This window comes from Trachypithecus francoisi, unplaced genomic scaffold (genome assembly GCF_009764315.1).
Source record: "Trachypithecus francoisi isolate TF-2019V2 unplaced genomic scaffold, Tfra_2.0 Lachesis_group15, whole genome shotgun sequence".
NCBI classification, from domain to species: Eukaryota; Metazoa; Chordata; class Mammalia; order Primates; family Cercopithecidae; genus Trachypithecus; species Trachypithecus francoisi.
The window spans coordinates 63,835,892-63,859,400 of NW_022681460.1; the positions used below are offsets into that span (position 1 = coordinate 63,835,892).

General features: G+C 44.5%; 1 protein-coding gene across 3 annotated transcripts in view; it reads left to right on the forward strand.

Moving 5' to 3' along the window:
* The window catches only part of ZBTB2 (zinc finger and BTB domain containing 2), a 32,009-nt gene extending 9,198 nt beyond the window's left edge, over positions 1–22,811 (forward strand). For 2 of the 3 annotated variants that reach the window (XM_033235057.1, XM_033235058.1), the window contains exons 2-3: positions 9,980–10,164; positions 20,034–22,811. In XM_033235057.1, the coding sequence (XP_033090948.1) occupies positions 9,992–10,164; positions 20,034–21,405 (1,545 nt within the window). In that variant the 5' untranslated portion in view covers positions 9,980–9,991 and the 3' untranslated portion in view covers positions 21,406–22,811. Of the gene's footprint in view, positions 1–2,020; positions 2,522–9,979; positions 10,165–20,033 lie in introns of those variants that run through there. The other variant, XM_033235059.1, reaches the window with a different exon arrangement.
* The last annotated feature ends 698 nt before the right edge of the window (positions 22,812–23,509 follow it).

Below are 23,509 nucleotides of genomic sequence, written 5' to 3' on the forward strand. Positions count from 1 at the left end.
CAGGAGGCTGAGGCAGGAGGATCACTTGAACCCAGGAGTTCAAGACCAGCCTGAGCGACATAGCAAGACCCCATATAAAAAATTAGATACAGGCTCAGTGTGGTGGCTTATACCTGTAATCCCAGCACTTTGGGAGGCCAAGGCAGGTGGATCACGAAGTCAGGAGTTCAAGACCAGCCTGGCCAACATGATGAAACCCCGTCTCTACTGAAAGTACAAAAATTAGCCAGGCGTGGTGGTCGGCGCCTATAATCGAGAGACCGAGGCCGAGAATTGCTTGAACCCAGGAGGCGGAAGTTGAAGTGAGCCAATATCACAGCACTGCACTCCAACAGCCTGGGCAACAGAGCAAGACTCCGTCTTAAAAAAAAAAAATTAGATACAATGTAATATATTAAAGTAACATTTTATGTTGTAATTTGTTTGCATTAGAAAAATATTAAGCCGGTAGGTGGAGGTTGCAGTGAGCCGAGAATGCACGCCATTTCACTCTAGCCTGGGCAACAAGAGCGAAACTCTGTCTCAAAAAAAAAAAAACAGGCCGAGGCAGGTGGATCGTGGCGCATGCCCATAATCCCAGCTACTCTAGAGGCTGAGGCAGGAGAATTGCTTGAACCTGGGAGGCAGAGGTTATAGTGAGCCAAGATTGCACCATTGCACGCCAGCCTGGGCAACAAGAGCGAAACTCCATCTCAAAAAAAAAAGATAAGAAAAATATATTTTCATACATAGTCATGTACCCATAATAAATTCAATCAATGAAAGACCATATATACAACAATGGTCCCATAAGACTATAACACCGGCCGGGCGCGGTGGCTCAAGCCTGTAATCCCAGCACTTTGGGAGGCCGAGATGGGCGGATCACGAGGTCAGGAGATCGAGACCATCCTGGCTAACACGGTGAAACCCCATCTCTACTAAAAAAATACAAAAAATTAGCCGGGCGAGATGGGGGGCGCCTGTAGTCCCAGCTACTCGGGAGGCTGAGGCGAGAGAATGGCGTAAACCCGGGAGGCGGAGCTTGCAGTGAGCTGAGATCTGGCCACTGCACTCCAGCCTGGGCGACAGAGCGAGACTCCGTCTCAACAAAAAAAAAAAAAAAAAGACTATAACACCATATATTTATGTACGTTTTTTGTGTTTAACTGTTTCGATACACAAATACTTACCATTGTATTACAATTGCCTACAATACGGTAACATGCTGTCCAGGTTTGTAACCTAGGAGCAATAGATTGCCATATAGCCTAGGCCTGTGTAGTGGGCTATACCAACTAGGTTTGTGGAAGTACCTTTATGATGTTCGCACAATAACAAAATTGCCTGATGATGCATTTCTCAGAACATATCTCTTGTTAAGCAAGGTTTGAATATAGTGCCACCTGTCCTTCCTCTGGGAGGATAATACTGACATTGTGTCATTTCTATGTATTTATGTGTAAAAGCCTACCAGGTTTGTGAATGTTTCATGTCTTTGCTGGCAAAATAGAGGGAGCAATGTTGGACCTTAGTTTGAAGGTTTGTTGTTTTTAGTAGGTCTGTGAAATCAGAAAGCCTGGAAAGCATTAGTTTACATTAGCACCAGAGTATGGGATGCAGAGTAAGCAACTGTTAGATGGTGCAGCAGTCTGGAAGAGGTGCAGCAGCACTGGGATTTTATCCTAATGGCAGTAAGGAACCACAGGAGGATTTTATTTATTTATTTATTATTTATTTATTTTTAAGATGGAGTCTCACTCTGTCACCCACACTAGAGGGCAGTGGCATGATCTCAGCTCACTGCAACCTCCACTTCCCAGGTTTAAGCGATTCTCCTGCCTCAGCCTCTCGAGTAGCTGGGATTACAGGCACTCGCCACCATGCCAGGCTAATTTTTGTATGTTTTGTAGAGAAGGAGTTTCACCATGTTGGCCAGGCTGGTCTCAAACTCCTGACCTCAGGTGATCTGCCCGCCTCAGCCTCCCAAAGTGCTGGGATTACAGGCATAAGCCACTGTGCCCAACCCACAGAAGGATTTTAAGCAGGTGACATCAGATTTGCCCTTTCGAAAGGTCATTCTGGCTATTGTGTGGTGGATGCATGAAGGAGGCCAGAACTGGAGATGGACAGATGAGTTGGGAGGTGAGGCTAAGGTGTGACAGGAAGGTAAAGAGTTTCAATTAATGGCAGTTGGGGGCTGATGTGAGGAGTAAGACAATGGGGAGGCCTGAGGATGAATTGAGATTTCTGGCTTGGTCAGAGGGTGGAAATGGGACCCTGCACTGAGCCAGGGAATACAGAAGGAGCAGATTTGTGTACCTGGTTTTTATTGTCTTTTTGGGTAAATGGCAGTGAGAGGACAGGGAGGAAGTGAGTTGAGTTTTACCTAAATCAAGTTTAAGGTTCCTGGGGAACAGCCAAGGGGAAGTGAAAGAGATCACCAAAGAGAGGCTGCAGAATGAGGAGTGGGCTGGGGACCAGGCACAGAGGAGACCAGCAAGGGGAACCCTGGATGGAGATTAAAATAGAACAGCCTGTGGTGAGTCAAAAACCAGAGAGCAGTAGCCTGAAAACCAGAGACCAAAGATTTATCAAAGCGGGAGGAAGAATACAAAATGCCGCCAAAAGGCTGAGTAAGCCACTGAGTCCCTGAGGCTGGGGAACAAGGTCCTTGGTGACCTTGGTGAGCAGAGTGGGGCGGGAGCTGGCTTGGAGGTGGGAAGAGCAGGCAGCCATTCCCACAAAAGAGGGGCGGCCTCAGCCAAGCCATCCACGAGGATACCAGGGCCCTAGCTGGTGTATTTTGGGCCAGTTAAGCCTCATGGAAATGAGTATGAAGGGAGGCCGTGATGAGAAAAGAGGAAAGAAAGATTTAAGAAAAGCCAGTACTGTCGCTGGGCAGGGGCCAGAGTGTAGCCTATAGTACCTTCTCTACCCTTTTGCCCCATTTCCTCAGGCAGTTCACAAATGGAACAGTCTAGGGGTTTTGGTTTTGGTTTTCTTTTTGAGAAAGGTTTTTTGGTCTCCAAAATAAAATTTTTTTCAAGTTAATCTGTGTGAATATTCCCCCTTGTGAATTCTGAACATGCAACTTGTTCCGTTTTTCTGCTTTTTCTTTTTTTTTTCTTTTTCATTTCTCTGAGTCATGCACATGTATTCTTTCCACTGTATTTGAATACTTATGTTCAGTGTATTTCCTGATCTAGGAGATGTTCCTAAATTGACATTCTAAAATAATTAGTAGACTCCCTTAAATTCCTAAATTGAGATTATAAAATAACTGGTAGACTCCCTTAAAAAACATTGAGCGTTCTATCATGGCTTCATTCTTATGGTCTGAATAGAATGCTTATGTTAGTCTGTTTATGGAAAGAGAGGGAGCCATATAGTTTGCTATATCGAAGGAAATAATATATACCCATTCATGTAAAAACCAAAACCTCAAAATCCTCCTATAAAACATTAACAAATTTCATGGCATTAAAACATAAAATTGTATTTGTCAAAATCTCTATAAACAGATGCAAAGGAAGTGAGAAAATTATTAGCAACATATGTGACACAGGGCGTATTTTCCTTATATACAAAGAGTTTAAAAGGTTTTTGTTTTTGTTTTGAGACGGAGTCTCGCTCTGCCGCCCAGGCTGGAGTGCTGTGGCCGGATCTCAGCTCACTGCAAGCTCCGCCTCCCAGGTTCACGCCATTCTCCTGCCTCAGCCTCCCGAGTAGCTGGGACTACAGGCGCCTGCCACCTCGCCCGGCTAATTTTTTTGTATTTTTTAGTAGAGACGGGGTTTCACCGTGTTAGCCAGGATGGTCTCGATCTCCTGACCTTGTGATCCGCCCGTCTCGGCCTCCCAAAGTGCTGGGATTACAGGCTTGAGCCACCGCGCCCGGCCGTGTTTTTATTTTTTTAAGACAGGGTCTCACTCTGTTTCCCAGGCTAGTGTGCAGTGGCGCTAACACAGCTCACTGCGTGCAGCCTCAATCCCCTGGGCTCAGGTGATCCTCCCACTTAAGCTTCTGGAGTGGGAGCTTCTAGCTGGGACCACAGGTGTGTGCCACCATCCCTGGCTTTTTAAAAAATTTTTTGTAGAGATGGGGGTCGCTCCATGTTGCGCAGGCTAGTCTTGAACTCCTGGGCTTGGGCAGTCCTCCCACCTTGGCCTCCCCAAGTGTTAGGATTAGAGGCATAAGCCACCACACCTGGCTGGGTTTTATTAAATCGATAAGAAAAAGAGAATTGAATAGGAAAATGGGCAGAGCTCATGAAGAGGTACTAAAGGAAATACAAATGGTCAATAAATATAAAAATAAGCTTTACTTCATCATTAAAGGCCTACAAAGTAAAAAAAACCATATTGGCAAAGAATACCAAGTATTAACTAGAGTATGGAGAAAAGAGTTAGGGTGGAGCTGGATAGAAAAATCTCACATTTTGTCTGTCCATAATATTTGAATCTTTTATAATAAGTATATGTACTTAAAAGCAGCAGCAAATAATCATATTAATTTAAACACACACACTTTCGTGTAGCACGTTCCAACTAACCAAGTGAATCCCAGTTTAAAGCCTACTTATTAAATGTACTGGTTCTATAAGCTTGGGCAAGCCACCTACCCTCTCTAACCCTATTTCCTCATTTATAAATGTGGGTAGCAATACTTCAAATAGCTCAAATAAATTAATGTGAAATTAAATTAATAGCATATGTAAATGATGGCCCATAGTAGCAGTCCCTAAAAAAAAAATTCTCATCATTGTCATTAAGGGATAAATAGTAACGTTTTCCTGTACTTGAAGCTACTGTTGATGAGCGTGACACCTGAAGCTGTGGGACCTCAAGCTGCCTAAATTTGATCAGCATGATCCGAGTCAGAGGACATGGCAGGAAGCATGTCACAGTTGGGGCTCAGAGGATACTTTTTTAATGAGAAAAGCAGGATAGTAAGCTGGAAAAGGAAGTATTCTGGCACTTTACAGAGAATAACCTTGAAGACAAGCTTCTGAGTTATATCTTGGTGGAGGTCAGGTTAGAGTGATGTTTCTCTGTAACCTCTGTAAGGTCACTTTCGCAACCCAGCAGTTCCCTGGCTTTCATCATGAACCTCGGGCCTTTCCTGTGCCTCTGCTTCCTAACCTGAGTGCTCTCACCTTCTCTGATATACACAGAAAGTAGTGGGGAAACTGATCCATACCATCTGTTTGCATGAGACAACAGTCTAGGTCTTTATACCCAAATGATTTGCAAAATTGGATGACTCTCCTATCTTGTGCTTGAATATGACTCATGGTAGAAAATATGAAATTTGACATTCTGGATTCTTGATTTGTGACCTGATCAGTCTCTTAAAGAATTATTCCATTACGTTTGTCCATTTTAGGGCATACTTGTTAATTTCTGAATCTGCCTGAACATCCCTAGAGCAGGAAGGGAGAGTAGGGATTCCAGCACCTCTGCTGATTAAGAATTGCTGTGGGGCCGGGCGCGGTGGCTCAAGCGTGTAATCCCAGTACTTTGGGAGGCCGAGACGGGCGGATCACGAGGTCAGGAGATCGAGACCATCCTGGCTAACACAGTGAAACCCCGTCTCTACTAAAAAATACAAAAAACACTAGCCGGGCGAGGTGGTGGGCGCCTGTAGTCCCAGCTACTCCGGAGGCTGAGGCAGGAGAATGGCGTAAACCCGGGAGGCGGAGCTTGCAGTGAGCTGAGGTCCGGCCACTGCACTCCAGCCCGGGCTAGAGCGAGACTCCGTCTCAAAAAAAAAAAAAAAAAAAAAAAGAATTGCTGTGGATGGCTGGTGCAAAGGTAGTGAGTTATCTCAATTGATTGTTCGGTTACAGATCAAATGCCTTGTTCTACTTTATTCCCTCTTCTCACTACTGCATTTGACTAGTCTAAAAATAAATAAATAAATAAATAAATAAATATTTTAAAAAATTGCTGTGGGTCTGCTTTGAATTTTTTTAAGCTTACTGATAGTGCATTCTCTCCAGTACATTCTTAACTCTGAAGTTAAGCATCCTCACATTTTAAAAATTTAGTCAATTAATTAATGTGTAGTAGGCTTTTAAAAATTGAATTTGGCCGGGCATGGTGGCTCACGTCTGTAATCCCAGCACTTTGGGAAGCCAAAGTGGGTGGATCACGAAGTCAGGAGATCAAGAGTATCCTCAAAAAATTAGCTGGACAAGGTGGCGGACGCCTGTAGTCCCAGCTACTTGGGAGGCTGAGGCAGGAGAATCGCTTGAACCCAGGAGGCAGAGGTGTCAGTGAGCTGAGATCACGCCACTGCACTCCAGCCTGGGCAACAGAGCAAGACTCCATCTTAAAAAAAAAAAAAAAATTAGCCGAGCGTGGTGGCAGGCACCTGTAATCCCAGCTACCTGGGAGGCTGAGGCAGGAGAATTGCTTGAACCTGGGAGGCAGAGGTTACAGTGAGCCAAGATGGCGCCATTGCACTCCAGGCTGGGCAACAAGAGCGAAACTCTGTCTCAAAAAAAAAAAAATTGAACTTTATTTTGAGATCATTACAGATTCAGATGCAGCTGCAAGAAATAGTACAGAGATCCCATATACCCTTTACCCAGTTTCCCCTAATGGAAACATCTTGCAAAACTATAATATAGTATCAGAGCCAGGATTTTGACATGCAGAACATTCCCATCACCACAAGGATCCCTCATGTTGCCCTTCCATTGCCATGCCCACCTGCTACCATACACCCCACAGCACCAATCTGTTCTCCATTTCCATAATTTTCATACATATTGTATCAGTGTAATCATACAGTATATAATCTTTGGGGACTGGCTTTTTTTCGCTGAGTGTAATTCACCAAGTTGTTGTATGTTATCAGGAGGTCATTTTTTCTTATGGCTGAGTAGTTTCCCTGTGTGTGAGCATACCATAGTGTGTTTATTCAGTTATTGAAGGACATCTGAATTGTTTCTAGTTTTTGACTATTAGAAATTAAGCCGCTATGGACATTCCCGTACAGGTTTTTGTGTGAACATAAGTTTTCATTCCTCTGGGATAAACATCCAGGAGTACAGTTACTGGGTCATGTGGTAGTTGCATGTTTAGTTTTTTTAAGAAGCTGCTAACTCTTTTCCAGAGTGACTGTACCATTTTACATTCCTACCAGCAGCATATGAATGATCCAGCTTCTCCACACTCTTGCCACCATGTGTTGTGACTGTTTCTTATTTTAGCCATCCTGATAGGTGCGTAGTGATACTGTGGTTTTAATTTGCTTTTCGCTAGTGGCTAGTGGTTTCGAACATCTTTTCGTGTGTTTATTTGCCTTGCCATCTGTATATCCTCTTTGGTGAAATGTCTCTTCAAGTCTATTACATATTTTCTGATTTGATTTTTTTTTACTGTTGAGTTTTCAAAATTCTTTATATATTCCAGATACTAATCCTTTGTCAAAGGACTAGTTTGCAAAAGTTTTCAAATACTGACTCCTAGTCTTTGAGCTTGTGTTTTCATCCTCTCAGTAAGGTCTTTCAGAGAGCAAAAGTTTTTAATTTTAATGAAGTCCAGTTTATCAAGTTCTCATTTTAAGGATTCTGCTTTTGATGTCAAGCGTAAAAGCTCTTTGACTAGCCCTAGATTTTAGATTTTCTTACATGTTTTTTCCAAAAGTTTTATAGTTTTGTGTTTTACATTTAAGTTCATTATCCATTTTGAGTTGATTTTTATTATATAAAATATGAGACTTAAGTGTCCAGGTTCTTTTTCTTTTTTCTTTTTTGCCTGTGGAAGTCCAGTTGATCCTGCACCATTTGTTGAGAAGCTTATTCTTCCTCCACTGAGTTGCTTCTGTGCCTTTGTCAATAATCAGTCGTACATATTTATGTGTGTCTACTTCTGGGTTCACAATTTTGTTCCATTGATTCCCTTGCCTGTCCCTCTGCCAATACCACACAGTCTTGAATGCTATAGCAATATACTGCATTTTGAAATTGGGTGGACTGGTTTCTCCCACTTTATGGTTCTTTTTTAAAAATTATTTTAGGCCAGGCGTGGTTGCTCACACCTGTAATCCCAGCACTTTGGGAGGCCGAGGCGGGTGGATCACCTGAGGTCAGGAATTCGAGGCCAGCCTAGCCAACATGGTGAAACTCCGTCTCTACTAAAAATACAAAAAACTTAGCCGGGATTGGTGGTGCGTGCCTGTAATCCCAGCTACCCCAGGGAGGCTGAGGGAGGAGAATTGCTTGAACCCAGGAGATGGAGGTTGCAGTGAGCTGAGATTGTGACACTGCACTCCTGCCTGCAACAAGAGTGAGAAGTTTGTCTATATATATATATATATATATATGCACACACATACATACATATATATAATTTTAGCTATTCTAGTTCCTTTGCTTTTACATGTACATTTTAGAATAATTTTGTGTATATCTACAAAAAAATCTTGCTGGGATTTTTATAGGAATTGCATCAAACCTATATGTCAATTTGGGGAAATTGATATATTTACCATGTTGAGTCTTCCTATCCATAATCATGGCATATCTGTTTATTTAGATCTTTTATTTCTTTTTTTTTTTTTTTTTTGAGGCGGAGTCTCACTCTGTCGCCCGGACCGGAGTGCAGTGGCCAGATCTCAGCTCACTGCAAGCTCCGCCTCCCGGGTGTACGCCATTCTCCTGCCTCAGCCTCCCGAGTAGCTGGGACTACAGGCGCCCGCCACCTCGCCCGGCTAGTTTTTGTATTTTTAGTAGAGACGGGGTTTCACCGTGTTAGCCAGGATGGTCTCGATCTCCTGACCTCGTGATCCGCCCGTCTCGGCCTCCCAAAGTGCTGGGATTACAGGCTTGAGCCACCGCGCCCGGCCTTGTTTTGTTTTTTAATAGATGCCTTGGGACTTTCTGTGTTACAATCGTGTCATCTGCAAATAGTGACAATTTTATTTTTTCCTTTTTCTTCTGTATGCTTTTTATTTCCTGTCTTGCTTTGTTGCATGAGCTAGTACTTCCAGTGCTATGTTGAATATCGAGAGGGGACATCTTTGCTTTGTTCCCAATCTTATGAAGAAGACATTCCGCCTTCCTTACCATTAAGTATAACGTTAAATATAATGTTGGTGTGTGTGTAATGGGCTTTTATAAATGCCCTTTGTAGAAAAGGAGCAGTCTAGAGATTTGATGAACCAGGCAATGTCAGGCAGCCTCTTTATTATAAATAGACTCAGACCAGCGGGGTTTGCTAGGGTCACGTGTGAATAATGAAAATCACAGAATTTGGAATCAGAACATTCACATTTAAATTTTGATCCTCCCACCTTTTGGCTAGAAGGCCTGGGGCAAATTACTTAGATGTCTCAAAACCCATTTCCTCCTCCACAAGGAAGGATGCACAGCCCCAACCCCACTTCCTCCGTAAGTGTTAAGGGTCAGGGGTGATGGGGCTGTTACATCACCAGCAGGCGCACACAGCAGGAGCTGGACTATTGACCCTCAAACTTATTGATTCTCACCCTGCCCTGCTGGGACCCCACCCCAACACCTTAATTTATCTATCTCTGCGGAAGAATTGACAAACTCTGATGCATTATTAGAATTTCCATTTGGAATCTTACACTAAAAGACTTCATTTGCATTTGGAATTTTAAACTAAAAGACTCGATGGTCCAAGATATTTGCTGTCTGTCTCCAGGACTTGATGCTTAAAGGCAGACCACCTGAGTTCATTTCCTGGCTTCTCCATTACCATCTGTGTGAGCTTGGGCAAATCATGTAATTCCCTGATTTACTTTAAATGACATCATTTGTTTAAAAACAAAAAAAGCGGAATGACATAATTACTTCAGAGGACTGTTAGGAAGACTAAATGAGTTAATCTATGTAACGTTTTTAGCAGTGCCTGACACATTAGCTATGATGACATGTTAGCTATGATATGACTGTTGGTGACTATAAAGGACACATTCTTATTTGTGAATCACCTTCTTAAAAATAAAATTGTTTGCTTTGCAGATTTTTTAAAAAATGGATTTGGCCAACCATGGACTTATTCTCCTGCAACAGTTAAACGCTCAGCGAGAGTTTGGTTTCCTGTGTGACTGCACGGTTGCAATCGGCGATGTATACTTCAAGGCACACAAATCAGTTCTTGCTTCATTCTCCAATTACTTTAAGATGTTGTTTGTCCATCAGACCAGGTAACTAAAGTGGTTGCTAATAACCTAATGACTGTAGACTTCTTAACCTCCCTATCCCTGGCCCTCATCAAGACCATGGGTCTCTCTACCTCTCCTAGCTCCTAGCTGACCTGCTGCCTTGTGGCCTCACTCGCCCCCTACCTTCTTTTATGTGTGCTTTCAGTAGCACTTGAGAATCACTGGACCTGCCAGCTCTACGCAGTCCCTCCACCTCCAGATGCCCTCGCTGGGTATCACCTGCATGACCAGGACATGCAAGATCAGGTCCATTATAAAGCCAGCTCCCCAACCTCAGTGAAGCCTTCCAGCAGTAATCTTTTCTGGACTCATTATCTAAGCCCTGCCTCTCATTCCTCCAGCCCCAGTCCTCTGAGTATCCCCCTGACTTTCAGCATTTATTCTTGTCTCCTCCTCTAACAAGAAGCTTGAGGGCATGAATTTCTCCAGTTCCCCTCTTTTCTATCTGAAAACATCTCTATCTTTGCTTAGTTTCTTTCTTTTCATCTCTCCGATCTTGAGAAAAGGGCCTCTCGGTGTCTCTCTGGAAAATGATCTCCCTCCCTCCCTCATGCTGCAAGATCCCACTCCTCAATTTTTATTCTGTTCTTTTTATTTTATCTGTTTTCATACGCCCCCTACCCTGCCCCCAGCCCATGTGGGATCAGCACATCCTTGACACTGCTGTCTGCCTGAGTTACGGTGCCGCTTCTCCTTCACTTTACTATGAAAGCCCTTAAAAGGGTAATCGAGGTCCTCGCCTGCACTCTCCTTATCCCACAGTCTTCCTATCAGTGTGCGCTGTGGTTTCCTCCCCTCCTTCACTCTACTGCAGTCTTTTCTCTAAGGTCACCCCTCATCAAAACCACTGCCCTTCTCTCAGCCTTCTAGCATCCTGTCCTCCAGCATCTGCTCTTGTTTGCTTCCTTCTTAAGTGGTTGTCGTCTGCATTTTTATAGCTGAATATCTCTTGTTTTTCTGCCCTCTAAACCTGGGCCTTTGGTGAATTTTGTCTTTTGCACTCTTCCTATGGGTGTGTGTCTTTTTCCTAGATCTCGCTTCTGCTGGAAACTTCAGTTTATAGCTCTGGCCTTGACTGTTCTGTCTCCAGAACTCTATTCCCAAGGCCTCAGGCTGTATGCTGGGCATTTCGAGTTGAGTATCTCCTTTTGCGTCTTTGAGGATGTACTGAATTAGGTCCTCTCTGAAGTTCCTCCTGCCTATTTTCTTATCTTCATGTATCCCAAGCTTAACTCTTTTGAATCACATCTTATCAGTCCCCAAATCATGTTTTCTTCAAATTACCTTTCACATTTGTCACTTCTTTTCCTTTCTCACTTCCATTACCTCATCACCCATTTTCCACATTACTGTCAGATTCGTATTTCCAAACACTGCTTTGACTGTAGTGTTTGATGAGAAACCTGCTATACTGCGTTATTCCTTGGATCAGAAACCTCAGGGATGCCCGGTGATATTAAAATAACACACAGGCTCCTTATTCTGTCATCCAAGGCCCCACAGGCTTGGAACCCAACCTCCTTCTAGCCTCATCTGCAACTGGGCCCTCTGGGACACCCCACCCCTCATCTTCACCTTAACCAGATCTACTTTCATGGCTTCAGCTCACCTGGACCACATTTTGCTGGTATCCTGCCCACTCCCTGAGTCCCAGCTCATGCAGCACCTCTTGTATGACCCCTCCCAGTCAAGTGAAACAAAACAAATGACAGGGACCATGTCCTCGCTCATGGCTCATAACACTTTAATTGTGCTCCTTTATAAGAGTGCACATGTACAAGAGTACAGATATGCACCTTTCCCCTATGTTGTTATTTGTATACTTACCCCCTTCTTCACTTGTAAGTTTCTCGAGGGCAGGGACTGGGTTTTACAAATCTTTGCAAACACCACCCAGTATGGCTGAGGTATTTGCACACAATAGAATGGCTACTTGATCAGTGTCTGGAGGAGCAGATGGGACAACTGCAGAATAACCCAGGAGGGGTGGCTCATCTGGCAACACTAAGGATGCTCCCTTTAACTCATGTGTCAGAGACTTCAGGCCTAGTGTGGGTTTTGTACTGGACAGTCTCAACACAGTGAATTCAATGGTATTGAAAAGGAGGCAGTTTTAATCTTGAGGAGTGCAAGAATGCTACATAATGAGTTTTAATTCAATGCAACAAACCCATCTTTAAGTATAGGGCAGTAAATAAATGCCTTTCTAATAAGGCGTTGTGATATTTGTGTAATACAACAGTGTAAAGCATCAGTGTGTATTACTGCACCAGAGGTGACACATGCCTAGTGGCCAGCTTTGCCGCCTCCTAGTACAGAATTCAAGCTCCTTGAGGCAAGGCAAACTCAGGATGAAGGCCAAGGGCGTAATTTTCAACCAGCACCTCCTCTGTGGGGCACAGCACTGCCGCCCGGCTACTCAGTCATAGACTGAGAATAGACTGAGTCAATTTTTTCAAGTTTGACTCCAAGGGAGATTTCTGGCTGTAGTTACCACTAGATGTCCCTGTCTTATGTCTGCAACTCTGAGTGGTATGTTTAAATCACAGACAACTACAGATTTTCAACTATCAAAAATAAAACCACTGAGGGAGAGGCCTTTCTAAGTACAACCTTCTGACGATGCTAATGCTATTCAAAAATCCTTATTTTTAAAGTTGTTTAAGCCTATCATTGCTTTTAAAATTCTAGTGAAGGAATAATTGAAAACGGAAATTACTATGGAAGTTTATACCAAAGGGCTTATAGCTGTGGTAAAACTATATTCATCTTTATCCTACATAAAAGCATGTCAACCAGCCTGGCCAACATGGTGAAAATCTATCCCTACTAAAAATACAAAAATTAGCCGGGCATCATGGTGTGCACCTGTAATCCCAGCTACTCGGGAGACTGAGGCAGGAGAATCGCTTGAACCCGGGAGGCGGAGGTTGCAGTGAGCCGAGATCGTGCCACTGCACTCCAGACTGGGCAACAAGAGTGAAACTCCATCTCAAAACAAACAAAAAAAATGTTATGTCAAACATATCTGGAAACTACTTAGATGTAAGTATATTATAGAGGGCTATATATCCTTTCCAAAGGACTGGGAAAAGACCAGAGTCTGGTGCATAGTGAGCTGAGTGATTGGCAGAGGTCAAGCTGCCCGGGAATAAAAGCAGTCAGGGATGCAGATGGCTGAAATGTGCGTTAAGGAGCTTTGAAAAATCCCACCTGTTTTTGTTTGTTTGTTTTGAGACGGAGTCTCGCTCTTGTCGCCCAGGCTGGAGTGCAATCCCAGTAGCTGGGATTACAGCTGCCCGCGCCCATGCCCGGCTAATTTTTGTATTTTTAGTAGAGACAGGGTTTTGCCATGTTGGCCAGGCTGGTCTTAAACACCTGACCTCAGGTGATCCACCCCCTCGACCTCCCAAAGTGCTGAGATTATAGGCATGAGCCACCACGCCCGGCCTCCACCTGTTTTTTAAGTGTATGTGTGCACATGTGCTTCTGCTTTTTTAAAAAAAAATTTTTTTTTAAGCCTGCATGCAGTGGCTCACACCTGTAATCACAACTCTTTGGGAGACTGAGGCAGGAGGATTTTTTGAGTCCAGGAGTTCAAGACCAATCTGGGCAAGATGGTGAGATCCTGTCTCTACAGAAGTTTAAAAATTAGCTGGGTGTAGCGGCATGTGCCTACAGTCCAAGCTACTCAGGAGGCTGAGGCTGCAGTCAGCTATGATCGTGCCACTGCACTCCAGCCTGGGCCTACAGAGCAAGACATCCTCTCTTAAAAAAAAATTTTTTTTAATCAAAATAAATTGATGTTTGGAGACCTCCTTGGGCCCTTACATCCCTGGCTGTAAACCCCAGGGACTTGCCACTTTGTTTCCCTGGCCCCTTGGAGTCCTTCCTCCAGGCCTGCCTAAAGTGTGGGCCAAGGTTTCCCCAGCTGTGTCCTTTTTTTTGCCGTCTGAGACTGTACATAGTTCTTTCAAATTTGAGAGACTTACTGTTGAGTCACAATTCATAAGTGATAGACAAGACAGCCTATCCAACAATGAATGAGAAAAGAATTACAAAATTTACACCAAAGTCAGCCAGGCATGGTGGCTCTCGCCTGTAATCCTAGCACTTTGGGAGGCCGAGCCGGGCAGATCACTTGAGGTCAGGAGTTCAAGACCAGCCTGGCCAACACAGTGAAACCCCGTTTCTACTAAAAGAATACAAAAATTAGCTGGGCCTGGTGGCGGGCACCTGTAATCCCAGCTACTTGGGAGGCTAAGGCAGGAGAATCACTTGAACCTGGGAGGCAGAGGTTATAGTGAACCAAAATCGTGCCACTGCACTCCAGCCTAGGCAGCAGAGCAAGATTTCGACTCAAAATAAAAATTAAAAAAAAAAAGAAAAATGGCCGGGCGCAGCGGCTCACACCTATAATCTCATCACTTTGGGAGGCCGAGGAGGGTGGATCACCTGAGGTCAGGAGTTTGAGACCAGCCTGGCCAACATGGCAAAACCCCATCTCTACTAAATATACAAAAACGAGCCAGGCCTGGTGGCACGCACCTGTAATCCCAGCTACTCGGGAGGCTGAGGAAGGAGAATCGCTTGAACCTGGGGGCAGAGGGTGCAGCGAGCCGAGATCGTGCCACTGCACTCCAGCCTGGCAACAGAGTGAGACTCTTTCAAAACAAAACAAAAAATACCAAAGTTGCCAGGCACGGTGGCTCACGCCTGTAATCCCAACACTTTGGGAGGCCAAGGCCAGCAGATCAAATAAATTAGCCAGGTATGGTGGCAGGCACCTGTAGTCCCAGCTACTCTGGAGGCTGAGGCAGGAGAGTGGTGTGAACCGGAAGGCAGAGCTTGCAGTGAGCTGAGATCGCGCCACTGCACTGCAGCCTGGGCGATAGAACGAGACTCTGTCTCAAAAAAAAAAAACAAACAAACAAAAAAAACACCAAAGTAGTTCTGGAAAGGGACTCTGCTGGGTAGGACCTTTCATGAATGCTAAAATCAAAGCCTTCTTTGGATTTCTACCTTTCCTTTTTTTTTTTTTTTTTCCTGAAAGAGGGTCTCACTCTGTCACCCCAGCTGGAGTGCAGTGGCACAGTCATGGCCACAGGTCACTGAAACCTCAGCCTTGACTTCCTGGGCTCAAGCCATCCTCCTGCCTCAGTGCAAGTAGCTGAAACTACAGGCACATGCCATTACACCCAGCTAATTTTTGTTTTTTGGTTTTTTTTTTTTTTTTTTGAGCTGGAGTCTCGCTTTGTCGCCCAGGCTGGAGTGCAGTGGCCAGATCTCAGCTCACTGCAAGCTCCGCCTCCCGGGTTGACGCCGTTCTCCTGCCTCAGCCTCCCGAGTAGCTGGGACTATAGGCGCCCGCCACCTCGCCCGGCTAGTTTTTTGTATTTTTTTAGTAGAGACGGGGTTTCACCGGGTTAGCTAGGATGGTCTTGATCTCCTGATCTCGTGATCCGCCCGTCTCGGCCTCCCAAAGTGCTGGGATTACAGGCTTGAGCCACCGCGCCCGGCCGTATTTTTTTTTTTTTTAGAGACAGGGTTTCACCATGTTGCCCAGGCTGGCCTTTTTTTTTTTTTCCTCCCCATTTATTTGTAGAGATGGTGTTGCCATGTTGCCCGGGGCTGGTCTTGAGCTACTGAGCTCAGATAATCCTCCCAAAACACTGCGAATACAGGCATGAGCCAAGGTTCCTGGCCCCATCCTTCCTTTTCTGAGGGGGGAGAGAGTCAACTACAGGCTCCCTAGTCTACCCCCCTTTCTCCCTTGAGGAATGTTTCGTCTCAGCAGAGGAGAGGGTGTAACTTACATCTCTAAGGCCTTTGGTTTCCCAATTCCTCTGCCTGATCCTGGAAAAGTTTCCCCTAGTCATTTCTTCACTTGGGAATTGATTGTTTACATTAGTAAATTCTTCAGCACACATAACGCCTAAAGCTCTGTTTTGAATATTGAACTTCCCTAGGGCGTCTAAATGTTTTGCAGTATACACATGGTATTGTTGGAAGCCATCCAAAGACTACCTGTATTTGCATTCCTATTTAAAGGAATATGAAAGGACTCTAAATAAAAATATGAATGATCTGTGTATCTTTTTCATTTTTGTTTTGTTTTGTTTTTGTTTTTGTTTTTGTTTTGAGACGGAGTCTTGCTCTGTCGCCCAGGCTGGAGTGCAGTGGCTGGATCTCAGCTCACTGCAACCTCCGCCTCCCGGGTTCACGCCATTCTCCTGCCTCAGCCTCCCGAGTAGCTGGGACTACAGGCGCCCGCCACCTCGCCCGGCTAATTTTTTGTATTTTTAGTAGAGACGGGGTTTCACCGTGTTAGCCAGGATGGTCTCGATCTCCTGACCTCGTGATCCGCCCGTCTCGGCCTCCCAAAGTGCTGGGATCACAGGCTTGAGCCACCGCGCCCAGCCCTGTTTTTGTTTTTTGAGACGGGGTCTCGCTATGTCACCCAGGCTGGAATGCAGTGGCACGATCTTGGCTCACTGCAGCCTCCATCTCCCAGCTTCAAGCAATTCTCCTGGCTCAATCTCCTGAGTAGCTGGGATTACAGGCCTGCGCCACCACACCTGGCTAATTTTTTTTGTATTTTTAGTAGAGAGGGGGGGTCTCACCATATTGACCAGGCTGGTCTCAAACTCCTGACCTCATGGTCCACCCGTCTTGGCCTCCCAAAATGCTGGGATTACAGGCATGAGCTACCACGCCCAACCACTTGTTTTGTTTTTTCTGAGACGGAGTTTCACTCTTGTTGCCCAAGCGGGAATGCAATGGCTTGATCTCGGCTCACTACAACCTCTGCCTCCCATGTTCAAGCGATTCTCCTGCCTCAGTCTCCTGAGTAGCTGGGATTACAAGTGTGCACCACCATGCCCTGCTAAGTTTTTTTGTATTTTTAGTAGAAACAGGGTTTCATCGTATTAGCCAGGCTGGTCTCGAACTCCTGATCTCAAGTGATCCGCCTGCCTGGGCCTTCCAAAGTGCTGGGATTACATGCGTGAGCCATCATGCCCGACCCTGTGTATCTTTTTTAAAGAAAAGAAAAACAGAGTCACATCTACTCTTCCCTTTATGCTATCAAAGGGATGCTAGTTTTTATGCTTGATTTTTTTACTTTCGTATTTTGTAATCAGATATTTTTCACATGATTATTTCTACGTAGCCTTCTTGAAATACACAGTATTTCAAGTATTGATTAAGATGTCACAGTATTGATAGCAGCACAGTAATTAGTAAAATCTGTTTTGCTACAGATTTCTGCTTAAATCGCTTTTTTTTTTTTTTCTTTTTTTTTTTTTTGAGACAGAGTCTCCTTCTGTCACCCAGACTGGAGTGCAGTGATGGGATCTCGGCTCACTGCTACCTCCGCCTCCCGGTTTCAAGTAATTCTCCTGCCTCAGCCTCCCGAGTAGCTGGGATTACAGGCGCCCACCACCATGCCCAGCTAATTTTTGTATTTTTTAGTAGAGACACAGTTTCGCCATGTTGGCCAGGCTGGTCTTGAACGCCTGACCTCAGGTGATCCGCCCTCCTTGGCTTCCCAAAGTGCTGGGATTACAGGCGTGAGCCACTGCGTCCGGTTTTTCTATTTTTTAATGGAATGAAAATGTTAAATTTAGAAGAGCATGGTATGCTGTTAATATTTCAGTATATTGAAAATATTGGCCGGGCGCGGTGGCTCAAGCCTGTAATCCCAGCACTTTGGGAGGCCGAGACGGGCGGATCACGAGGTCAGGAGATCGAGACCATCCTGGCTAACACGGTGAAACCCCGTCTCTACTAAAAATACAAAAACTAGCCGGGCGAGGTGGCGGGTGCCTGTAGTCCCAGCTACTCGGGAGGCTGAGGCAGGAGAATGGCATAAACCCGGGAGGCGGAGCTTGCAGTGAGCTGAGATCCGGCCACTGCACTCCAGTCCGGGCGACAGAGCGAGACACCGCCTCAAAAAAAAAAAAAAAAAAAAAAGAAAATATTGGCCAGGTGCAATGGCTCACACCTGTAATCCCAGCACTTTGGGAGGCCAAAGTGGGTGGATCACCTGAGGTCAGGAGTTCGAGGCCAGCCTGGCCAACATGGCAAAACCCTGTCTCTACGAAAACTACAAAAATTAGCCAGGTGTGGTGGCACATGCCTGTAATCCCAGCTACTCGGGAGACTGAGGCAGGAGAATCACTTGAACCCGGGAGACGGAGGTTGCAGTGAGCCGAGATCGCACCATTTCACTTCAGCCTGGGTGACAAGAGGCTCCATCTCAAAAAAAAAAAAAAGAAAATATTTGCTAATAAAATGAACATGAGGCTGGGCGCGGTGGCTCAAGCCTGTAATCCCAGCACTTTGGGAGGCCGAGACGGGCGGCTCACGAGGTCAGGAGATTGAGACCATCCTGGCTAACACGGTGAAACCCCATCTCCACTAAAAAATACAGAAAACTAGCCGGGCGAGGTGGCGGGCGCCTGTAGTCCCAGCTACTCGGGAGGCTGAGGCAGGAGAATGGCGTAAACCCGGGAGGCGGAGCTTGCAGTGAGCTGAGATCCGGCCACTGCACTCCAGCTTGGGCGACAGAGCGAAACTCTGTCTCAAAAAATAAAAAATAAAAATAAAATAAAATGAACATGATTGCTAAAAGGGCCAAAGAAAGTTACAATACAAAAAGTAGTATAGTAAAAGAAAATTATAAATTCTAAAAGCATTCAAGGAAGCTGTCTTTAAATTTGAAATGCATTGTCTATAGAATATCTACTCAGTGGAAGATAACATATACCTTGTGATATGTGGATGTAGATCTCATTGATTTCTAATGATGCTTTAGAATTTGTTACTACTGAGAAGAGTTCTTGGGAACCTCTTCATTACTGCTGCTTGATCAGGGATGATGTTTCGGAAATGATAAAAGGAGTAGAGTCTAAAGTTATTAATATCATCGTCAACTGCTTTAGGTGCCTTAGATAAATCACTTAACTTTTGGGACCTCAGTTTCCATATCTGTCAAATGGGACTAAATAAATCCACTTTATCTACCATACAGGATTGTTTTGATTCTCTAAAGGATCTTGCTATGGTGGCTTTGGCATTAGACAAACATTGTTTCAATTACCAGCTCCACCACTTACCAACTACATGATATTGAGCAGGTTATTAACCCCTCTAATCCTCAATCCTTTCCTGTAAAATGAGAATGAATGACAATCAAGTGAGAAAGAATCCCTGTAAAGCCCAGGAGCAGTGCTGATGTTGATGGTGGCATTTGATAAGAAACTCCTGGAGTTGTGTATAAAAATAGAATACATAATATTTAATTTAACTTGGCCAGGCGCAGTGGCTCATGCCTGTAATCCCAGCACTTTAGGAGGCCAAGGAGGGCTGATCACTTGAAGTCAGGAATTGGAGACCACCCTGGCCAACATGGTGAATCCCCGTCTCTACTAAAAATACAAAAATTAACTAGGCGTGGTAGGGGGCGCCTGTAGTCCAGCTACTTGGGAGGCTGAGACAGGAGAATCACTTAAACCCAGGAGGCAGAGGTTGCAGTGAGCCGAGATTGCACCATTGCACTCCAGCCTGGGTGATAGAGCGAGACTCCGTCTCAAAATAATAATAATAATAATAATTTAGCTTACTAGGAGAAAAACTGCTCTAAGAGTCTGTGAATTAAGATGTCACATTTCTTTAACATGAACTTTGTCTCTTGATTATTTCATCCCATTTTCATGAAACTTACTAACAATCAAGGATAGGAAGTGTTCTTGTTTCCTTTGTTTTTAAGCGTTCATTTTTTTCTTCAGGCTTTATGTTAACACCTGGACTGGCATTTACTCACAGATTTTTTTACTTGTTTCTTTCAGTGAGTGTGTCCGCTTGAAACCAACTGATATACAGCCTGACATCTTCAGCTATCTCTTACACTTGATGTACACTGGGAAGATGGCGCCTCAGCTCATCGACCCGGTTCGATTAGAACAGGGCATCAAGTTTCTGCACGCTTACCCGCTCATCCAGGAAGCCAGCCTCGCCAGCCAGGGAGCCTTTTCTCACCCTGACCAAGTTTTCCCGCTGGCTTCTTCATTGTATGGCATTCAGATTGCAGATCATCAGTTGAGACAAGCCACCAAGATTGCTTCAGCACCTGAAAAACTCGGGCGAGATCCACGGCCACAGACCTCCAGGATAAGCCAGGAGCAGGTCCCGGAGACCTCACAGCTCTCCCAGCTGACTTCAAATCTGGCCCAGGTGAATGGGACAAATAGGACTCCCTCAGACCCCCTGCAGGCCTCGCTGTCTCCAGAACTTGTTTCCACTCCTGTTCCTCCCCCTCCTCCCGGGGAGGAGACCAATCTGGAAGCATCTTCCTCTGATGAGCAGCCTGCGCCCCTCACAATAGCCCACGTCAAGCCGAGCATCATGAAGAGGAATGGGAGCTTTCCAAAGTACTATGCCTGCCACCTGTGTGGACGGCGCTTCACTCTCCGGAGCAGCTTACGTGAACACCTCCAGATCCACACAGGAGTACCTTTCACATCCGGCCACCAGGGAGAAAGCCGTGTCCCCCTGACTCTCTGTAGCAATGCAGCTGACCTCGGGAAAGATGCCATGGAAGTGCCTGAAGCCGGGATGATAAGTGACAGTGAGCTGCAGCACATCTCCGATTCTCCCATCATCGATGGGCAGCAGCAGTCGGAAACCCCACCCCCCTCAGACATTGCTGACATTGACAACCTGGAGCAGGCCGACCAGGAGAGGGAGGTGAAGAGGCGGAAGTACGAGTGCACAATATGTGGACGCAAATTTATCCAGAAAAGCCACTGGAGGGAACACATGTACATACACACCGGGAAGCCTTTCAAGTGCAGCACTTGTGACAAAAGCTTTTGCAGGGCCAATCAGGCTGCCCGCCACGTGTGCCTCAACCAGAGCATCGACACTTACACCATGGTGGACAAACAGACTCTGGAACTCTGCACATTTGAGGAAGGGAGTCAGATGGACAACATGCTGGTGCAAACAAACAAACCTTACAAATGCAACTTGTGTGACAAAACATTCTCCACTCCCAATGAGGTTGTTAAACATTCATGCCAAAACCAGAACTCAGACGTTTTTGCCCTAGACGAAGGGCGATCCATTCTCCTGGGCAGTGGGGACTCGGAAGTAACGGAGCCTGACCACCCAGTGTTAGCTTCCATCAAAAAGGAACAGGAAACTGTCTTACTAGACTGAATGTCACTTACCTTTTTAAAAAACTCTCATTTTTACAAAGACTATCTTCCCTCCCTTCCCTGAATTCAGAACTGTAGTTCTCCATGGCATGATACAAACAGGTCCTTGTTCCCTTCTCCTTTTCCCTTTTTCCCCACATCCCAGCCCCATCTCTGTAAAGGCTTTGTGCATTATAAACCTGGAATGTATCGACTTTCATTCAGGGGATATTGGAAAGATAATGGTCATTATACTTATAAACTCAAATTTTGAGAGGTTTTAGATTATTTAAAAGCATACTTGGAACTAATGAAGGGTATTAAATAAAACAACTGGAATCCAATTTGGTAAGATAAAATTATGACTTTCCCTGGGTAAAAAGTCTTCTCAGAAAAACAATGTCAGAAAATACAGCATGCTTCTTAGAGATACAGCTGGGCTCTGTACTATGCAAAATCTAGAAGGTGTGGGGAAACTTTAAACCCAAGAAAATGTTCTTAGTATTCATCCTCCAGGTGTCTTACTTCAGAATGCATCCTTTGAGATTATGTCCACTTAAGAAAAATCATCAGTTAAGAAATCTACTTTAACAAAACACAAAGCAGAAAAAGTAATAATGTGATGGCAATCTTAATTTTTGGGTACAACATGACAAGCTGTGAGTTTGTGTGTTTGTAAGAGAAAAATGTGTGGGTACTTGCTATAAACAGGTGAATTAATGCACATCCTTATCTCATTGCTGGCTTCTTTCCAAGTTGAGCAACAACAAAATGCTGTATTTGAGTTTCTGACAAATGTGTTTTAAAAATCAAATTTGAATGTACTATTCTATAAATTGTCTTTCTGAACAGAATATGACATGCCATTTTCTAGCAGCTGCCAGTGATAATTTGTTTTACACTAACTTTTAAATCAGTGTGTATACGGCAGGGGAAAGGATATAGGAATATTCATCTTACAGGGGAATTTGTGACCAGAAGATATAGTAACTTTAATGACTGAAAAAGTCAATGCTGATGGTTTACTGGCAACATTAATTGAAGCGTCAAAAATAAATGGCAAAGAGAAATCAGGACAAAAAATCTAATTGCTGTTTGGGAAAAAACTTGATTTTGGTGTTTATTGTTCAGGTTTTTGGTTGTTTTTTTTCTTTCTTTCTTTTTTAATGCCTGAAATTTTCTCCATTGGCCCAAAAGCAGTAAAAATTGTTCATTAATCTTCCCTTAGGCCAATAAAAGAAGGGCCTCACAGGACAAAACAGGAGCCAGAAGTAAGGACTGAAGGGGAAGGGGAGAATAGCTAATAGATATACTATATGTACATGTTAAAAACTGAATATCCCATCATCCTATTTCATGTATAGTTGAGTTCTCAAATTTGTAAGTTTTTATACATCCTTTCATTGAATAAACGTTTAATTAAATGAGCATATGATGTCATCTCTGCGTCTTCGGCTACCCGAAGAGATACAGGAAGGGAATGTGTAGTGTAGCAGTGCTTGAGGAGTCATTTTCTTTCTTTTTTTTTGAGATGGAGTCTTGCTCTGTTGCCCAGGCTGGAGTGCAATGGCATGATCTCAGCTCACTGCAACCTCCACTTCCTGAATTCGAGAGATTCTCCTGCCTAAGCCTCCCAAGGAGCTGGGATTACAGGCGCCTACCACCATACCCAGCTAATCTTTGTATTTTTTAGTAGAGACAGGGTTTCACTGTGTTGGTCAGGCTAGTCTCGAACTTCTGACCTCGGCTGATCCACCCGCCTCAGCCTCCCAAAGTGCTGGGATTACAGGCGTGAGCCACCACGCCCGGCAAGGAGTCGTTTTCTGCAGAACTTTGGGCAATTGCTCTAACCTCAGTGGCATTTTCCACACTTGTAAAATGAAGATGTTGATAATTGCTTTGTGTCATAAGATTGTGAGAATCAAATGAGTGAACTCTGTGAAGATGCTGTGATCATCTTGCCCCAACTTTTTATCTATTTTACTTTATTTTTTAATTTTATTTTATTATATTTTATTTTATTTTAATTTGGGACAGTCTTGCTCTGTCACCCAGATTGGAGTGCAGTGGCACAATCTTGGCTCACTGCAACGTCTGCCTCCCAAGATTCAAGTGATTCTTGTACT